The sequence below is a fragment of the Callithrix jacchus genome, chromosome 8 (assembly GCF_049354715.1).
Source record: "Callithrix jacchus isolate 240 chromosome 8, calJac240_pri, whole genome shotgun sequence".
Classification (NCBI taxonomy): Eukaryota; Metazoa; Chordata; class Mammalia; order Primates; family Cebidae; genus Callithrix; species Callithrix jacchus.
The window spans coordinates 95,130,590-95,151,437 of record NC_133509.1 but is presented as its reverse complement, the minus strand read 5'-3'; the positions used below and the strand labels follow the sequence as shown (position 1 = coordinate 95,151,437).

The window sequence follows — 20,848 nt, the reverse complement described above, 5'->3', positions numbered from 1 at the left end:
AGATCAAAGAAGAAATCATGAGATAAATCAGAAAAGATTTTATTATTTATTTTTAATTTTTGTGGGTACATAGTAGATGTATACATTTGTGGGGGTACAGGAGATATTTTGATACAGGCATGCAATGTGAAATAATCATATCATAGAGAATTAGGGTATCCATTCCCTCAAACATTTATTCTTTGTCTTACAAACAATCCAATTATACTTTTAGTTATTTTCAAATATATAATTAAATTATTTTGATTATAGTCACCCTATCGTGCTATCAAATACTAGGTCTTATTCATTCTTGTTATGTTTCTTGTGCTCATTAACCATCCCCACCTCTCCCCAATACCCCACCCTCCAACTTTTCCCAGCCTCTGCTAACCATCCTTCTACTCTCTATCTCAATTGTTTTGAGATTGAGAGTTCAGTGGTTTTGAATTTTAGATCCCACAAATAAGTGAGAATATGTAGTTTGTCCTGTGCCTGGCTTCTTTCTTTTTTAATTTTTTTAATTATTATACTTTAAGTTCTGAGATACATGTGCAGAATATGCAGGTTTGTTATATAGGTATACAGGTGCCATGGTGGTTTGCTGCACCTATCAACCCATCATCTACATTAGGTATTTCTCCTAATGCGATTTCTCTCCTAGTCCCCCAACCCCCAACAGGCCCCAGTTTGTGATGTTTTCCTCACTGAGTCCACGTGTTCTCATTGTTCAACTCCTGCTTATGAGTGAGAACATACAGTGTTTGGTTTTCTGTTTTTGTATTAGTTTGCTGAGAATGATGGTTTTTAGCTTCATCCATGTCCCTGCAAAAAACATGAACTCATCTTTTTTTATGGCTGCATAATAGTCTATGGTGTATATATGCCACATTTTCTTTATCCAGTCTATCGTTGATGGGAATTTGGGTTGGTTCCAAGTCTTTGCTATTGTAAACAGTGCCGGAATAAACATACATGTGCATGTGTTTTTATGGTAGAATGATTTATAATCCTTTAGGTATATATCCAGTAATGGGATTGCTTTATCAAGTAGTATTTCTGGTTCTAGATTTTTGAGGAATCATCACACTATCTTCCACAATGGTCGAACTAATTTATTCTTTGACAAACAGTACAAAAGCATTCCTATTTCTTCACATCCTCTCCAGCATCTGTTGTCTCCTGACTTTAATGGTTGTCATTCTAACTGGTGTGGGATGATATCTCATTGTGGTTTTGATTTGCATTTCTCTAATAACTGGTGATGATGAGCTTTTTTTCACATGTTTGTTGACCACATAAATGTCTTCTTTTAAGAAGTGTATGTTCATATCTTTTACCCACTTTTCGATGGACTTGTTTGATTTTTTTCTTGTAGATTTAAGTTCTTTGTAGATTTTGGACGTTAGCCCTTTGTCAGATCAATAGATTGCAAAAATTTTTCTCCCATTCTGTAGGTTGCCTGTTCACTCTGATGATAGTTTCTTTTGCTGTGCAGAAGCTCTTTAGTTTAATTAGGGCCTATTTGTCCATTTTGGCTTTTGTTGCCATTGCTTTTTGTGTTTTAGTCATGACGTCTTTGCCCATGCTTATGTCCTGAATGGTATTGCATAGGTTTTCTTCTGGGGTTTTATGGTTTTAGGTCTTGCATTTAAGTCTTTAATACATCTTGAGTTAATTTTTGTATAAGAGGTAAAGAAGGGGTCCAGTTTGAATTTTCTGCACATGGCTAGCAAGTTTACCCAAAACCATTTATTAAATAAGAAATCTTTTCCTCATTGCTTTTTTGTTAGGTTTGTCAAAGATCAGGTGGTTGTAGATGTGGGGTGTTATTTCTGAGGCTGATGATTATTGCTGAGAATGATAGTTTCTAGCTTCATCCATATCCCTGCAAAGAACATGAACTAATCTTTTTTTTAAGGCTGCATAATATTCTATGGTGTATATGTGCCACATCTTCTTTATCCAGTCTATCGTTGATGGGCATTTGTTCTGTTCTATTCATCTATATATCTGTTTTGGTACCAGTACCATGCTGTTTTGGTTACTGTAGCATGTAGTGTAGTTTGAAGTTAGGCAGCGTTGTTGCCTCCAGCTTTGTTCTTTTTGCTTAGAATTGTTTTGGCTGTGCAGGCATTTTTTTGGTTCCATATGAAATTTAAAGCAGTTTTTTCTTTTTTTCTACTTAGTATTTTTTATTTTATTATTTAAATTTGTTTATTATATTTTAAGTTCTGGGGTACATACATAGATAGTGCAGGTTTGTTACATAGGTATGCACATGCCATGGTGGTGGTTTGCTGCACTTATCACCCTGTCATCCACATTAGATATTTCTCCTAATGCTATTCCTCCCCAATCCCCCTACCCCCTGCTATTCCTTCCCTAGTCCCCTACTCCCCCAGGCCCCAGTGTGATATTCCCCTCCCTGTGTGTGTGTTCTCATTGTTCAACACCCACTTATGAGTGAGAACATAAAGTATTTTTTTCTAAATTTGTGAAGAAAGTCTATGGTAGCTTGATGGGGATAGCATTGAATCTATAAATTACTTCAGGAAGTATGGCCATTTTCACAATATTGATTCTTCCTATCCATGAGCATGGAATGTTTTTCCATTTGTTGTGTCCTCTCTTAGTTCCTTGAGCAGTGGTTTGTAGTTCGTTTTGAAGAGATCCTTTACATGCTTTGTAAGTTGTATTCCTAGGTATTTTATTCTGTTGAGAGAATACAACAGGAATAGAACTTGCAAATTTCATTACTTGTTAAAGAAATTTTCACTCATGATTTGACTCTCTGCTTGTCTATTACTTGTGTATAGGAATGCTTGTGATTTTTTGCACATTGATTTTGTATCCTGAGACTTTGCTGAAGTTGCTTATCAGCTTAAGGAGATTTCGGGCTAAGATGATGGGGTTTTCTAAATATATAATCATGTCATCTGCAAACAGAGACAATTTTACTTTCTCTCTTCCTAGTTGAATACCTTTTCTTTCTCTTGCCTGATTGCGCTGGCCAGAACTTCCAGTACTATGTTAAATAGGAGGAGTGGTGAGAGAGGGCATCCTTGTCTTGTGCTGGTTTTCAAAGGGAATGATTCCAGCTTTTGCCCATTCAGTATATTGGCTGTGGGATTGTCATAAATAGCTTTCATTATTTTGAGATATGTTCCATCAATACCTAGTTTATTGAGTTTTTAGTGTGAAGGGGTGTTGAATTTTATCAAAGGCCTTTTCTACATCTATTGAGATAATTATGTGGTTTTTGTCATTGGTTCTGTTTATGTGATGGATTACATTTATTGATTTATGTATGCTGGACCAGTCTTGCATTCCAGGGATGAAGCTGACTTGATCATGATGGATAAGCTTTTTGGTGTGTTGCTGGATTTAGTTTGCCAGTATCTTATTGAGGATTTATGCATGGATGTTCATCAGGAATATTGGCCTGAAATTTTTATTTTTGTGTGTGAGTCTCTGCCAAGTTTTGGTATCAGGATGATGCTGGCCTCATAAAATGAGTTAGGGAGGAGTCCCTCATGCCCTCTATTCCACCCATGTTGTTGCAAATGACAGGATCTCATTACTTTTTGCCTTCCTCCTGTCTTCCTTTAGTGAAGGTGATTTTCTCTGATGGTGTGATTTAATTTCTTGCTTTTTATTTTCGATGTGTCCATAATGTATTTTTTGATTGAGTTACCATGAGGCTTGCAAATACTACCTTGTAACCCATTATTTTAAACTGATGACAACTTAACAAATTGCATAAACAAATATGCAAAAATAAAACTAATTAAAAACTTTACACTTTTACTTAATGTCCTGGCATTTTAACTTTTTATTGTTTCTCTTTGTGTTTTACTGTATTGTCTATGTCTTGGAAAGTTGTTGTAGTTATTATCTTTGCTTGGTTCATTATTTAGTCTTTCCACTCAAAATAAGAGTAGCTTACACACTATGATTACAGTATTATTCTGTTTTTCTATGTCTTACTATTATCAGTGAGTTTTGTACCTCCAATGATTTCTTCTTGCTGGTTAACATATTTTTCTTTTAGATAGAAGAACTCCCTTAAGCATTTCTTTTTTTTTTTTTTATCCTGATTTGATCATTTTTTTTTAAATTTTTTATTGGATTATAGGTTTTGGGGTACATGAGCAGAGCATGCAAAACAATTGCGTAGGTACACACATGGCAGTGTGCTTTGCTTTTCTTCTCCCCTTCACCCACATTTGGCATTTCTCCCCAGGCTATCCCTCCCCACCTCCCCCTCCCACTGGCCCTCCCCTTTTCCCCCCAATAGACCCCACTGTTTAGTACTCCCCTTTCTGTGTCCATGTGTTCTCATTTTGCATCACCCACCTATGAGTGAGAATATGCGGTGTTTCATTTTCTGTTCTTGTGTCAGTTTGCTGAGGATGATGTTCTCCAGATTCATCCATGTCCCTACAAACGACACGAACTCATCATTTCTGATTGCTGCATAATATTCCATGGTGTATATGTGCCACATTTTTCCAATCCAGTCTATTATCAATGGGCATTTGGGTTGATTCCAGGTCTTTGCTATTGTAAACAGTGCTGCAATGAACATTCGTGTACATGTGTCCTTAGAGTAGAACGATTTATAGTCTTTTGGATATATACCCAGTAATGGGATTGCTGGGTCAAATGGAATTTCTATTTCTAAGGCCTTGAGGAATCGCCACACTGTCTTCCACAATGGTTGAACTAATTTACACTCCCACCAACAGTGTAAAAGTGTTCCTTTTTCTCCACATCCTCTCCAGCATCTGTTGTCTCCAGATTTTTTAATGATCGCCATTCTAACTGGCGTGAGATGGTATCTCAATGTGGTTTTGATTTGCATCTCTCTGATGACCAGTGACGATGAGCATTTTTTCATATGATTGTTGGCCTCATATATGTCTTCTTTCGTAAAGTACCTGTTCATATCCTTTGCCCACTTTTGAATGGGCTTGTTTGTTTTTTTCCTGTAAATCTATTTGAGTTCTTTGTAAATTCCGGATATCAGCCCTTTGTCAGATGGGTGGACTGCAAAAATTTTTTCCCATTCTGTTGGTTGCCGATCCACTCTAGTGACTGTTTCTTTTGCCGTGCAGAGGCTGTGGAGTTTGATTAGGTCCCATTTGTCTACTTTGGCTTTTGTTGCCAATGCTTTTGGTGTTTTGTTCATGAAGTCCTTGCCTACTCCTATGTCCTGGACAGTTTTGCCTAGATTTCCTTCTAGGGTTTTTATGGTGCCAGGTCTTATGTTTAAGTCTTTAATCCATCTGGAGTTAATTTTAGTGTAAGGTGTCAGGAAGGGGTCCAGTTTCTGCTTTCTGCACATGGCTAGCCAGTTTTCCCAACACCATTTGTTAAACATGGAATCCTTGCCCCATTGCTTGTTTTTGTCAGGTTTATCAAAGATTGTATAGTTGTATGTATGTTGTGTTGCCTCCGGTGCCTCTGTTTTGTTCCATTGGTCTATATCTCTGTTTTGGTACCAGTACCATGCTATTTTGATTACTGTAGCCTTGTAGTATAGTTTGAAATCCGGTAGTGTGATGCCCCCTGCTGTGTTCTTTTTGCTTAGAATTGACTTGGCTATGCGGGCTCTCTTTTGGTTCCATATGAAGTTCATGGTGGTTTTTTCCAGTTCTGTGAAGAAAGTCAATGGTAGCTTGATGGGGATAGCGTTGATTCTGTAAATTACTTTGGGCAGTATAGCCATTTTCACGATATTAATTCTTCCTAACCATGAACATGGAATGTTTCTCCATCTGTTTGTGTCCTCTCTGATTTCGTTGAGCAGTGGTTTGTAGTTCTCCTTGAAGAGGTCCCTTACGTTCCTTGTGAGTTGTATTCCAAGGTATTTTATTCTTTTTGTAGCAATTGCGAATGGCAGTTCGCTCTTGATTTGGCTCTCTTTAAGTCTGTTATTGGTGTAGACGAATGCTTGTGATTTTTGCACATTGATTTTATATCCTGAGACTTTGCTGAAGTTGCTTATCAGTTTCAGGAGTTTTTGGGCTGAGGCAATGGGGTCTTCTAGGTGTATTATCATGTCGTCTGCAAATAGAGACAATTTGGCTTCCACCTTTCCCATTTGAATACCCTTTATTTCTTTTTCTTGCCTGATTGCTCTGGCTAGAACTTCCAGTACTATATTGAATAGGAGTGGTGAGAGAGGGCATCCTTGTCTAGTGCCAGATTTCAAAGGGAATGCTTCCAGTTTTTGCCCATTCAGTATGATATTGGCTGTTGGTTTGTCATAAATAGCTTTTATTACTTTGAGATACATTCCATCGATACCGAGTTTATTGAGGGTTTTTAGCATAAAGGGCTGTTGAATTTTGTCAAATGCCTTCTCTGCGTCAATTGAGATAATCATGTGGTTTTTGTTTTTGGTTCTGTTTATGTGGTGAATTACGTTGATAGACTTGCATATGTTGAACCAGCCTTGCATCCCTGGGATGAATCCTACTTGATCATGATGAATAAGTTTTTTAATTTGCTGTTGCAATCAGCTTGCCAATATCTTATTGAAGATTTTTGCATCTATGTTCATCATGGATATTGGCCTGAAGTTTTCTTTTCTCGTTGGGTCTCTGCCGGGTTTTGGTATCAGGATGATGTTGGTCTCATAAAATGATTTTGGAAGGATTCCCTCTTTTTGGATTGTTTGAAATAGTTTTAGAAGGAATGGTACCAGATCCTCCTTGTGTGTCTGGTAGAATTCGGCTGTGAACCCGTCTGGACCTGGGCTTTTTTTGTGTGGTAGGCTCTTAACTGCTGCCTCAACTTCAGACCTTGTTATTGGTCTATTCATAGTTTCAGCTTCCTCCTGGTTTAGGCTTGGGAGGACACAGGAGTCCAGGAATTTATCCATTTCTTCCAGGTTTACTAGTTTATGCGCATATAGTTGTTTGTAATATTCTCTGATGATGGTTTGAATTTCTGTGGAATCTGTGGTGATTTCCCCTTTATCATTTTTTATTGCATCTATTTGGTTGTTCTCTCTTTTCTTTTTAATCAATCTGGCTAGTGGTCTGTCTATTTTGTTGATCTTTTCAAAAAACCAGCTCTTGGATTTATTGATTTTTTGAAGGGTTTTTCGTGTCTCAATCTCCTTCAGCTCAGCTCTGATCTTAGTAATTTCTTGTCTTCTGCTGGGTTTTGAGTTTTTTTGATCTTGCTCCTCTAGCTCTTTCAATTTTGACGATAGGGTGTCAATTTTGGATCTCTCCATTCTCCTCATATGGGCACTTATTGCTATATACTTTCCTCTAGAGACTGCTTTAAATGTGTCCCAGAGGTTCTGGCACGTTGTGTCTTCGTTCTCATTGGTTTCGAAGAACTTCTTTATTTCTGCCTTCATTTCGTTGTTTACCCAGTCAACATTCAAGAGCCAGTTGTTCAGTTTCCATGAAGCTGTGCGGTTCTGGGTCGGTTTCTGAATTCTGAGTTCTAACTTGATTGCACTATGGTCTGAGAGGCTGTTTGTTATGATTTCAGTTGTTTTGCATTTGTTGAGCAGTGCTTTACTTCCAATTATGTGGTCAATTTTAGAGTAGGTGTGATGTGGTGCTGAGAAGAATGTGTATTCTGTGGATTTGGGGTGGAGAGTTCTGTAAATGTCCACCAGATTTGCTTGCTCCAGGTCTGAGTTCAAGCCCTGGGTATCCTTGTTGATTTTCTGTCTGGTTGATCTGTCTAGTATTGACAGTGGAGTGTTAAAGTATCCCACTATTATTGTGTGGGAGTCTAAGTCCTTTTGTAAGTCATTAAGAACTTGCTTTATGTATCTGGGTGCTCCTGTGTTGGGTCCATATATGTTTAGGATCGTTAGCTCTTCTTGTTGTATCGATCCTTTTACCATTATGTAATGGCCTTCTTTGTCTCTTTTGATCTTTGTTGCTTTAAAGTCTATTTTATCAGAGATGAGAATTGCAACCCCTGCTTTTTTTTGCTTTCCATTTGCTTGGTAAATCTTCCTCCATCCCTTTATTTTGAGCCTTTGTGTATCCTTGCATGTGAGATGGGTTTCCTGGATACAGCACACTGATGGGTTTTGGATTTTTATCCAATTTGCCAGTCTGTGTCTTTTGATTGGTGCATTTAGTCCATTTACATTTAGGGTTAATATTGTTATGTGTGAATTTGATACTGCCATTTTGATGCTAAGTGGCTGTTTTGCCTGTTAGTTGTTGTAGATTCTTCATTATGTTGAAGCTCTTTAGCATTCAGTGTGATTTTGGAATGGCTGGTACTGATTGATCCTTTCTATGTGTAGTGCCTCTTTTAGGAGCTCTTGTAAAGCAGGCCTGGTGGTGACAAAATCTCTGAGTACTTGCTTGTTCGCAAAGGATTTTATTCTTCCTTCACTTCTGAAGCTCATTTTGGCTGGATATGAAATTCTGGGTTGAAAGTTCTTTTCTTTAAGAATGTTGAATATTGGCCCCCACGCTCTTCTGGCTTGTAGTGTTTCTGCCGAGAGATCTGCTGTGAGTCTGATGGGCTTCCCTTTGTGGGTGACCCGACCTTTCTCTCTGGCTGCCCTTAGTATTCTCTCCTTTATTTCAACCCTGTTGAATCTGACGATTATGTGCCTTGGGGTTGCTCTTCTTGCGGAATATCTTTGTGGTGTTCTCTGTATTTCCTGCAATTGAGTGTTGGCCTGTCTTGCTAGGTGGGGGAAATTTTCCTGGATGATGTCCTGAAGAGTATTTTCCAGCTTGGATTCATTCTCTTCGTCCCCTTCTGGTACACCTATCAAACGTAGGTTAGGTCTTTTCACATAGTCCCACATTTCCTGGAGACTTTGTTCATTCCTTTTTGCGCTTTTTTCTCTGATCTTGGTTTCTCATTTTATTTCATTGAGTTGGTCTTCAACTTCAGATATTCTTTCTTCTGCTTGGTCAATTCGGCTATTGAAACTTGTGTTTGCTTCGTGAAGTTCTCGTATTGTGTTTTTCAGCTCCTTTAATTCAGTCATATTCCTCTCTAAGGTATCCATTCTTGTTATCATTTCCTCGAATCTTTTTTCAAATCTTTTTTCAACGTTCTTAGTTTCTTTGCATTGATTTAATACATGATCTTTTAGCTCACAAAAGTTTCTCATTATCCATCTTCTGAAGTCTAATTCCGTCATTTCGTCACAGTCATTCTCCGTCCAGCTTTGCTCCCTTGCTGGTGAGGAGTTTTGGTCCTTTCTGGGAGGCGAGGTGTTCTGGTTTCGGTTGTTTTCCTCCTTTTTGCACTGGTTTCTTCCCATCTTTGTGGATTTGTCCACTGGTCGTCTGCGTAGTTGCTGACTTTTCGTTTGGGTCTCTGAGTGGACACCCAGAATGTTGATGATGAAGTATTTCTGTTGCTTGGTTTTCCTTCTACCAGTCTAGCCCCTTCGCTGTACAACTGCTGAGGTCCGCTCCAGACCCTGCTTGTCTGGGGTGTACCTCTAGTAGCTGTGGCACAGCGAGGGATGCTACCAGTTTCTTTTTCTGCTCTCTTTGTCCCAGGATGATGCCTGCCTAATGTCAGTCTTTTGGATATAGAGGGGTCAGGGAGCTGCTTGAGGAGACAGTTTTTACTTTATAGGGGTTTAATTGCTGAGCTGTGCACTCTGTTGTTCATTCAGGGCTGTTAGGCTGCTATGTTTGATTCTGCTGCAACAGAGCTCATTAAAAAAACCCCTTTTTTTTTTTTTTTTCTCAAATGCTCTGTGTTGAGGGGTTTGAGCTTTATTTTTGGATGTCCGATCAGGTGTCCTGCCCAGCTAGAAGGCAGACTAGCCACTGTTTGGCTGCCGAGGCTCCGCCCTGCTGTTGTGTGATTCGCGCTGTTCCTGCCGGCTCTGCTGTGGTCTCCGCCACGCCCTGCTGCGGAGTCTCTTCGTTGTAGCGTGTTGCCTCAGCAACGGCAGGCTGCGTCAGCAGTGGGCGTGTATCTCAGTAGGGACGGGTTGCCTCGGCAACGGCTGGCTGCGTCAGCAATGGGCGTGTATCTCAGTAGGGACGGGTTGCCTCAGCAATGGCTGGCTGCGTCAGCAGTGGGCGTGTATCTCAGCTGGGGCGGGTTGCCTCGGTAGTGGTGGATGCCCCTCCCCCACAGAGCATCTCGGACCGTCTGCTCGGGATAGTTTGAAATCGCGGTTTTGTTCGTCCCACTGGGTATCCCAATCCCTGCAACCCCTGGGCTGGCCTACTGTCCAAGTCTCGTTCAGTCTCAAGTCCAGCCCTCTCAAGTCTCAGGTTGCCAGTTCAACAGGGCACCCAGACAAGCGCGCCCTGTGGGGATTGCTGGGTAGGGCCGGCCGCCGCCGCCCCGGCTGCCAGCTTCACCAGGCAGACTTACTGCCTGGCGTCCGTGTCTTTTTTATACTTGGGAGTTTCCCCATTCTGTGGGCAACAAAGATCAGTCTGGAAATGCCGCTCTGACTCACCGTTTGCGGATTCAATGAGAAGAGCTCCAATCCTGGGTTATTCTCACAGCGCCATCTTGAGTCCTCCCAAGCATTTCTTATAGGACAGTTCTGGTGTTGATGAAACCCCTCAGCTTCTGTTTGTTTGGGAAGGTCTTTATTTCTCCTTCACACTTGAGGGATATTTTTTCAGATACACTATTCTAGAGTAAGAGTTTTTTTTCTTCAGCACATTACATATGTCATGCCACTCTCTCCTGGCCTGTATGGTTTCCACTGAAAAGTCTGCTGTCAGAAAAATTGGAGCTCCACTGTGTGTTATTTATTTATTTTCTTTATCCTTGACCTTTGAGAATATGAGTAGTAGATGCCTTGAACTAGTCTTCTTTGGGTTAAATCTGCTTGGTGTTCTATAACCTTCTTGTACTTGAATCTTCATATCTTTCTCTAGGTTTGGGAAGTTCTCTGTTATTATGTCTTTGAATAAATTTTCTACTCCTGTCTCATTCCTTATCACCTCTTTAAGACCAATGGCTTTTACAGTTGCCCTTTTGAGGCTATTTTCTAGTTCTTGTAGGCATGCTTCATTCTTTTTCACACTTCTTTTTTTTTTTATCTCCTCTGTGTATTTCCAAATAGCCTGTTTTCTAGTTCACTAATTCTTTCTTCTGCTTGATTAATTCTGCTATTAAGAGACTTTTGAGGGATTCTTCAGTATGCCAGTTGCATTTTTCAACTCTACAATTTCTGCTTCTTTTTAATGATTTAAATATCTTTGTTAAATTTATCTGATAGAATTCTGCATATCTTGTTTTGTTACTTTGAATTTCTTTGAGTTTCCGCAAAACAGCTATTTTGAATTATCTGTCTGAAAGGTCACATATCTCTGTTTCTCCAGGATTGGTGCTTGGTGATTTTTCTAGTTGATTTGGCTAGTTCATGTTTTCTAGGATGATCTTGATGCTTGTAGTTGTTTGTTGGTGTCTAGGCATTGAAAAATTAGGTATTTATTGTAGTAGTCTTTGTAGTCTGGGCTTGCTTGTGCCTGTCTTTCTTGAGGGGGCTTTCCAAGTATTTAAAGGGACTTGGGCTCCAAGCCCAATAACCCTGTGGTTTTTGTAGACTCAGAAAGGTGTAGCCTTGGTGGTCTTGATAAGTTCTGGAAGAATTCTCTGGATTACCAGGCAGAGACTCTTGTTATTTTCCCTTGCTTTCTCCCAAACAAATGGAGCCTCTTTCTTTCTGCTGAGCTGCCTGGAGTGGGGAGAGATGTGATGCAAGCATCTCTGTGGCCATCTTTACTAGGACTGCACTGGGTCATACTTGAAGCCAGCACAGCATTGAGTCTTGCCTAAGGTCTGTAACCACTACCTGGCTACCACCTATGTTCACTGAATACCCTAGAGCTCTGTGATCCGCAGGTGGTGAAGCCAGCCAGGTGTGTGTTCTTCCCTTCAAGGTGGCTAGTTCTCCTGGCCCTGGGCAGGTCCAGAGATGCTGTCTGGGAGTTTGGGATTAGAGTCAAAAACCTTAGTAATTTGTTCAATGTTCTGTTCTACTCTGGCTAAACTGGCACTCAAACCACAATACAAAGTCCTTCCTGCTTTTCCTTCCCTTTCCACAGGCAGAGGAGCCTTTCCTTGTGGACCCTGCCACCATCAGCTCATGGTGGGGTCTGCAAGGCACTGCTGATGTCCACTTGAAGCCCAAGGACTCTTCAGTGAATGATGCCAGGCATGGGACTCACTCTTCAGGGCAGTGGGCTCCTTTCTGGCCCAGGGCAGATCTAGAAATGCTGCCCAAGAGCCTAGGCCTGGACTCAGGGACCCCAAGATCCTCCTTATTCTACCTCATTGTGGTTGAGCTGGTACCTAGTATACAAGATAAAATGCCCGCTACTTTTTTCCTCTGCTCTTCTTAAACATATAGGGTGTTTTACCATAGCCACCACAGCTTGGGATGTGCTGGGTCACAACTGAAGCCAGCACCTCTCAGAGCCCAAGGCCCACAGCATACTACCTAGGTGTTACTACTGGTTATTCAGGGCCCAAGGGCTCTTTAGTCAGTGCATAATGAATTCTGCCAGGACTGTGTCTTTCCCTTCAAGGCAGTGGGTTCTCTTTTAGGAAAGATTTTAAACTGCATTATCACATTATAAAATCCAGCCTATCAAAAATTGTGGAATGTTGCCAAAGCCAGAGCAAAATGATAGCTTTAAATAATTTAACTAATAATTACATAATTAACAAAAAAGAAGAAAGGCCTAAAATCAGTGACCTAAGGTTTCATTTTGAGAATCTAGAAAAAGAAGAACTAAGCTAACCTGAAGTAAGAGGAATGAAGAAATAAGATAATAAGAGAAATCAGTGAAATGGAAAAACAAACAATAGAGAAAATTAACAAAGTCAAAATTGGTTCTTTGAAAATAATTGATAAAATCCCTATATCAGGAATGAAAGAGAGGATGTAATTATAACTTCTAAATGTTACAAAACAGAGGGAAACTTACTTTCTAAATATTCAAACATCCTATTAGGCTAAAGTAATAAAAGATATGATAATGGTTTTAAGGATTGGTTGATCAATGGTATGGGCTAGAAAGTCTTGAAGCCAAAGATTTTATAATGTGATAACGATAGACTACACATTAATAGGGGTAAATTAGGTACTCATCTTACACTGTACGTCAATAGAAGTTACAAATGCATAAAATTATGTGAGAAAATGTTAACCACAACATATTTCAGAGGAAATATTGGTGAATACCAGACCTTAGGAGGAAGGATTCTCTAAGCATGAAAACAGTGGAAGAAGAAGCAAACGAACATAATTGGGTTTGATTACATATGAAATCTTAACTTCCATATGTTAAAAAATTTTAAAGGCAAAATGATGAACACATTAAATATTTGCAATGAAATTGAGAAGAATTAATTAACATCTCTAAAGTGCTTATATGTACCAATAAGGAAATAACTACTCTCTCAATAGATGAATGAGCAAAGTTTATTTGGCAAATAGATAATTCACTGAAAAAGAAATTCAAGTGGCTTATAAAATCTATGAGAAAACAGCTTTCCTTATAGCTGTTGAATCATCAAAGAAACATAAATCTGTGCATAACAGTGTTTCTTTGGTATGACTTTTATGTAAGAAACAAAATTGGGGCAACTTAAATGTCCATTATAAAAGGATAGTTAAAGCTGTCTATTTGGAAGAACATTATAGTGCCACGGAGTCATGTTTTAGAAGAATAACGACATGGACAAATGCTCACCATGCAATGTGAAGGGGAAAAAAAGTGGACAGAAAACTATGCTGTCATGATCTCATTTTTTAAAAATCTTGTTTTACTGAGAAAATAGACTTTTTGCAGCAAAACTTGATCTGAACTGACATGAAACTATCCACTTACTTTTATTTTTATAGGGAAAAAAGCAATATCAAGAACCTGATTTGTTAAAGGCCTTCAGAATAAAGCAAAAGATCATATTAATATTCTAAAGTGGGAGCTATCCTTACTATAGTGTATTTTGCCTGAATAAAATGAATAGACATTATTTTAATAGAAATAAATGACAGGGTTTGAAGACAGATTTTTTAAAGTGTAAGAATGTGCTATATAAAGTTACCATATGTCTACTTTAAGTCTATGTATTAGAAGAACTAGGCTTTAAATTCAAATATGTATATTGTCCTACTGATTTCACAAGTAATATTTAATGGAAATTATTTTCTAGTTTAATGAACATTATTCTGCAAGAAATCTAAATCCTCTGTCATCACAGCAAGAAATTGGTAAGTTGTTTGAAGTTTGCTACATTTCAAAAACATGTTAACTTTTTAGTACAGTATTTAGTTTCTCTAACTGATTTTCTTAGGTGGTCAATTTATTCGTTAGAAATTACTGTCACTTCTGCACTACTCACTGATTTTCTTTCCTTTCTTTTTTAACGCAATTAGCTTTTCTCAGTACTCTACTAAAATTTGCTTTCTCCAAGGTTACTGACCTCTCAATTATTAAACATTATGGGCATCTTGTGTTTATTATCATATTAAAACTCTTTGCAGCAATTGATATGGTTGGTTATTTTCCATCTTTTTTCTGCAAATTTTGGATTTCCTTCTCTCTCTTTGATAATTTTTATTGAATACTCTTTCTTCATTTTTCTTTTCATTGACTGTTCATTCAACATATGAATATAAATGTGTATATGTATTATATTTTATGTCAGGTATGCTTTTGGGCTCTGCTTGTAGAACAGTGGACAAGAATGAAAAATTCTCATATGGCTTATGTTCTAGTTGGAGAAACTGAAACTAGACAAGTAAATCAATGTATAATGCATCAGATAGTTCACTAAACATCAGTTGTTATGGGCTGGAATAGTCAGACTCACATATTATGATTTTTAATCTAATATTAACTTTGTGCTATGGAAAGATGCAGGAAAAGAGATACTGGTAGATACAGCATCCTTGGTTTCATTGGGAGGATTACCAACTAACCAAGTAATTCCCTTTCTTTTGCCACCGCAACCCAAGGAACATGTCAGGCTGCTATGGACAAAAGGCATGTTGCATGTAGGTCACCTTGATACATGAGAGCTGTAACTTCAATTTCACACCGATCTTTTATATTATTCTAGTCATGAAGCCCAAGGCCTTTATGCTAACTGATAACTCCTCTAATTCATGTGCATCCTCATGCAGCAGACTAGATAGATACAACATTCTACATTTTACCTTAATTCTGTGTTTTATAAGAAAACAGTTGCTGTGGGAAGTAGGTTCCAAGGTCATTTTTCCAGGTGGGCCTGAATATGCCTTGACGTTAATTCTTTACTTATTGTTGGTGATAAGCGCTATGTAGCAAAGTAATGTAGAGTAAGGGAAATAGAGAATACTTGGATCAGGAAGGTGATTGCTGTATTGCAAGGGAGTCAGGAAAGACATCACCAAAAATCAACATTGAGCAGAAGGAGGTGCAGATACAAGCTACTGGGAAAAGTGTTCCAAGCAAAGGGCAAAAAAGTCTTGAAATGGGAAACATACTCAGTATGTTCGTAGAAAAGTAGTTAAATTGCTATGATTTGAATGGAATAAGGAAGGAGAGACTGGTGGGAGATTAAATCCAAGAGGTGAATGGAAAGCAAACCATGTGGGACCTATAGATCATTAAGAATTTGAGGGCTTTTTTCTGAGTGAAATGGGAAGCCACAGGAAGGTTTTAAGTAAAGGACTGAAATGACCTGACAGGTTTTAAAATAATTATTCTGGCTGCTATGTGAACAGCCTGTATGGAAACAAGGGCAAAAGCAGGGAATGATCAGGAAGCTATAAAATTATACAAAGTGAGAACTGATGGCAGCAGAAGTGATGAGAAGATGTCAGATTTTGGTTACAAAGTTTTCTGAAAGTAGAACTGGAAGAATTTCCTTATGGACTGGATATAAGGATTGAGAGCAAGAGAAACAAGGATTGTGCCATGGTTTTGACATGAATAACTTAGAATGGAGTTGCCACTTACTGAAATATGGAAGGCTGTAAGAGTAATTTGAGGAGCCAGGAGTTTCATTTAGAAAGTGTTTTAATTGAATTAGATACCTAAGTGAAAGTAAAGTAGGAAATTTTACATATGAATTTGGAATTCAATGAGATGGAGACAGAGATTTTGGAATTCTTATAAATGGTATTTAATGCTATGAGATCAGAAGGATTACCAATTATAGACATTTTTTAATGTCTACCATCTAAAAATTTAAATTTATTTACATCCACTTTTATTTTTTTTGAGACAGAGTTTTGCTCTTGCTTGCCAGGCTGGAGTGCAATAGCGTGATTTCGGCTCACTGCAACCTCTGCCTTTGGGGTTCAAGTGATTCTCCTGCTTCAGCCTCCTGAGTAGCTGGGATTACAGGCGCATGCCACCACACCGAGCCAAATTTTTGTATTTTAGTAGAGACAGGGTTTTACTATGTTGGCCAGGCTGGTCTCAAACTCCTGACCTCAGGCCATCCACCTGCCTCGGCCTCCCAAAGTGCTGGGATTATAGGCACTGCACCTGTAAACTACACCTGAGCCACCACACCCAGCCCACATCCTCTTTTTTGACACTCATTCATTTGACACTCATTCACTTCAGTGTTTCCAAATATAATACATACAGATAATGACCAAATTTATATCTTGCTGCGCTGAATTCTAAATTCTAGGACTTTATTTCTGATTGTATAGTTTAAATCTCTTTTGACATTAAAAACTCAGTGTAGCTGACATCAAACTTGCTCTCCTGATGTCCATAAATGGCATCTCCATTATTCTGGCTCTTAAGGTTTGGAACATAGTAACAATTGTAACTTTTCTCTGTGACCGTGACTACATTCAACTATTCATCAAGTTTTATCAGTTCTCTCTCTTAAATATTTATTTTTATTTTCTATTTTCATTGAAACCATTATATTTCAGAGTCTTACTGTTCACTTAGGCTGTTACGATAACCTCCTGGTTGATGTTTTCTGTTTTTTAGTTTACCTATAGATCACAGTTCAATTAATCTTCAGTGCCCATAATATTAGCCATGTCCCTGGCCCTAATTAGATACCTTCAGTGACTTCCCCACTATCAAATTATGCTTCGACTTTTCTAATTTAGTCCCAACTACCTGTTTTGTTTTTTATTGGTATATAGTTGTACATATTTATGGGGTCCATGTGATATTTGATACCTGCATACAATGTGTAATGGTCAAATCAGGGTAATTAGAATATCTATCACATCAGCCATTTATCACTCTTTTTGTGTGGGGAACACTCCAAATCTTCTCTTCTAGCTATGTCAAAATATACTATAAATCCTTGTAAACCATACTACTGCTCTAGAACTTATTCTTAAATTCCATACTAGAATTTATTACTTCGATCTAGCTGTATTTTTGTACTCATTAACCAATCTCTATTCATTCCCTGACATACCTTTTAAGTCTTTTATCTTACAAGAATAACCTGTGCTTTAGTCAGACTCAGGAACTCAGTGTGTCTCAAGTATGCCCACACTTTCTTACCTGCTTTTTTCCTCTTGTAATCCCCAACTCTGTCTCTTTCTTTCAAGATAGAATTACCTTCCATAAGACCTTATCTATTCTTTTATATACTTTTTAGCATTCTACCCACTATCATTATTTATAATTATATATAAAAGCTCCTCTAGATCACAGGTTTTTTGAGGGCAGGGATTTTTAATGTACCTTTTAATTTCCCATAGCACCTATAATTCTGCCTTGCACAGTAATGTATTCTTTTATTTACAGTGATCATATGAGTTTTGTTAAGACCTCATATGAACTTCTTGTGAAATTAAAAACAAATCAAATTCATTTATTCAAAGAGAAATTTCAGATTTTAGTCCTTTTTGGATCTGTGTTTACATTATACCTATTTTTCATTAAGTCTTATGGATGTGTACTGAGAAATACACATAGTCAAAAAAATAAAGTGAGAAAGGGAGAGAGGAAGAATGCAAGTATCTGGTAGTCAGTCTGTCCATCCATCCATCTGTTTGTCCATCCATCCATCCATCCATCTTACTGCTAGTTGGCTCAGTTCTTTTTAGGGTGAAATAATTGAGATGTTTAAAAATAAAGTTTATTAAATATCTGAAAGTTTAAAAATATATGAAACATTCAAAGTGATGTAAAGTAAATTATTTTGCTTAATATGCTATTTGATTAATTCTATATAAAAACATATTGTAAAAGACTTGTTTCAAGTGCATATTTGATTACTGTAGATTAAAAATTATTTAATGATGATTTTAAAATAGAATTGGAATGTTGAAAATATATTTATTTATAATTTTATTATTAATATAATAAATGAAATGCTATTTTTCCTTAATGATAATTCTGGGCTCTATAAACCGGAGCTACATTTAAAGCTTATTTTAAAAAGTCCTTTTAAAACTATAGAACTCTTTTTAATGTTCTGTCAGTTTCCTTGAACAATGCCATGAACAGAATATTGTAGTGACTCAATAAATAATAGTTGAATAAGTTTAACTTATACAGTATCTCTCAGATCCAGCATTTTTTCCTCCATTACCATTGCTATGATTGTAGATAAGGTCAGCCTTTCAGTGTCTCTTCACTGGACAGTAGACTTGTATTTTATTTTGCTTAGTCCCACTTCTAGACTCTCCTGTTTCAGCCATTATACCTTTTTCTCCTGAGTAATACGAAGCCATTCAAATCATGTCATATCTCTGTTTGAAATTCTTCAATGGAGTCTTGTTATCTACTAAATAAAGTCCAGGTTCCATAATGGGACATTCAGCAGTTTTTCCAACCTCGTCTTCATTAATTATTTCCATTCAATACATCTTTATTATTTCTCACTGCTCCTGCTAAGCTGAATAGATTTCTGTTACTCTAATACATCTTATGCATGTCTCTTTCTGTGCCTCTGTATTATTCTCTTCATTTGAGGTGTTTTATTCCACTTTTTACTTTTTATACTAGTTCTTTATATACTAGAGTTCAAATTATTTGAAAGTAGGGTTTAAGTTTTAGTCTGTTTTAACCTTCATACTACAAAGGACAATGCCTTGCACTTAAGAGGAATACAGTTAAATACCTGCTAAATAGACGAATGATTCAGTGTTACCCATATTTATTGTATGCAGTGTGCTATAATTCAGCACATTATAAAAATTTTATATAAGATGGAGAGCGTGATATTGTAATATTTATCTTCCTTAGGAAACTTCTTTGAGAAGCCAGAAGGAGGAGATGGCTTTACATTTTCTTTTCAATCAGACACTTCATCTCATACATTTGGAGCTGGAAAAGATGATTTTAGTTTTCCATTTTCATTTGGACAGAGTCAAAATTCAATACCTTCTTCTTTAAAAGGTTTTTCATCTTCCTCACAAAATACAACACAGTTTACCTTTTTTTGAGCTAGTCATTAGTTCCATGAATTATTTTACTCTTCTGTAGTCACAACGGCATTTTACAATATTCCTTAAAACATGAAGACTACTTTCTTTTGTTGATTAAAGCAGTAATGTTTACATTGTTTGATTATATTTATTGAAATATTGAAGTATTGAATATTTTGGTTTTGTGTGTACTATTAACGAATCATTATTTTTTGGTTTTGATTTGTGAGCTGTCTTTAGGTAGAACTTTTATTAATAGAATTTGATGCTTTTTTTCATTAATCTTTATTTTAAATATTAAGCCTGCTTCTCCTTTTCTGGTAGTATTGTAAGTACTTTGATAAGAACAAGACTTGCAGTAGCAACTGCAGAATTAGTGCTGAAGTGTACTTTAGCTACTAAAGCTTTCTTTTAAATTTATTGGGTTTTACTTCGGCTTCACCATGCAGTATCCAGAGTAGTACTGTAATAATAATTTCAAATAATTTATGTTAGTAACATAAAATCTGTGTTATTTGCTTCTAATGTGACTCTTGATAAAATGCTAACATTCTGAGTTATGCTAATGCCTTCAATGGATCAAAATGAAATGTGAAGGGCCAGAGTAATTTCTGAAAATTGGATTGTTGTATTGGTGGTGATCCTGTTAATATATATTTTTTGCTTAAATATTTTTTGAAGAATGTTTAAAATTTTGTCTCCTTCAATAAAAAACAATTTCATTTTTATTTTTTATGTTCAGTATTTGTCAATTAGTTATATAGCTTAAGTGAAGATATTTAACATTTGATGGACTTCTATAAACACTTTACTCAATATTATTGTATTTTGTGCTTTGTAAATTAGCTATATCTGGTTATCAAGTAATAAAGAGTTTGGCTTCATATTTTGATGTGACTGTTGATGGATTTTTAAATCTAACCCCTTCTTTCCCCTTTCTGCCCAATATCTGGCCAAGCTGATCAGAAAGTATGGTTGCTCCCTCCTTTGGTGCCAGTAGGAAGTTCAAACCACATATGGGAGCCCTCAGCCAGCCCCACCCACTAACTACCATAAAAACCCAAAGCCGGTCTTCTTTCTCTACTTCTCAAGCCATTTTTCAGTTCAGCTTAGGAGGCCTGCCCAGCTCTCCCCAGAAGGCCTTAATATATGACTAGAAAAATAATTTGATACCCTGTTGGGATGTGTGGCATCATCAGTTTCAATATGCAAATCAAATTTTGGGTAAGAGTCTATACTGCTTCGTCAAGGTATCTGCAAATTATCACAGTTGTATTACATTGAGCTGTAATACAACTTCTTTTAAAAAGAAGGTCAATCTAACTAATGATAGACTAAGAAAACTTTAGACAGTGTTAAAATAAAAACCCAACAAACCTTCAATAATTGGTTGAAAGATGAAAATTTCAGTTAAAAATCTGGAGTTTTTTTTCTTTTTTTAACAGTTATTTATCTTATTGATGCTATGATTGAAATAATTAGTAGTTTTGATATAATAAAGACGTTGGT

General features: G+C 37.2%; 1 protein-coding gene across 3 annotated transcripts in view; it reads left to right on the top strand.

Annotated features, from left to right (window-relative positions):
- Window positions 1-20,067, top strand: part of C8H14orf39 (chromosome 8 C14orf39 homolog) — a 56,464-nt gene extending 36,397 nt beyond the window's left edge. For 2 of the 3 annotated variants that reach the window (XM_035260653.3, XM_078335997.1), the window contains exons 17-18: window positions 14,143-14,200; window positions 19,158-20,067. In XM_035260653.3, coding sequence (XP_035116544.1) covers window positions 14,143-14,200; window positions 19,158-19,357 — 258 coding nt within the window. In that variant the 3' untranslated portion in view covers window positions 19,358-20,067. The remainder of the gene's footprint in view (window positions 1-14,142; window positions 14,201-19,157) is intronic. The other variant, XM_035260656.3, reaches the window with a different exon arrangement.
- Window positions 20,068-20,848: the final 781 nt, after the last annotated feature.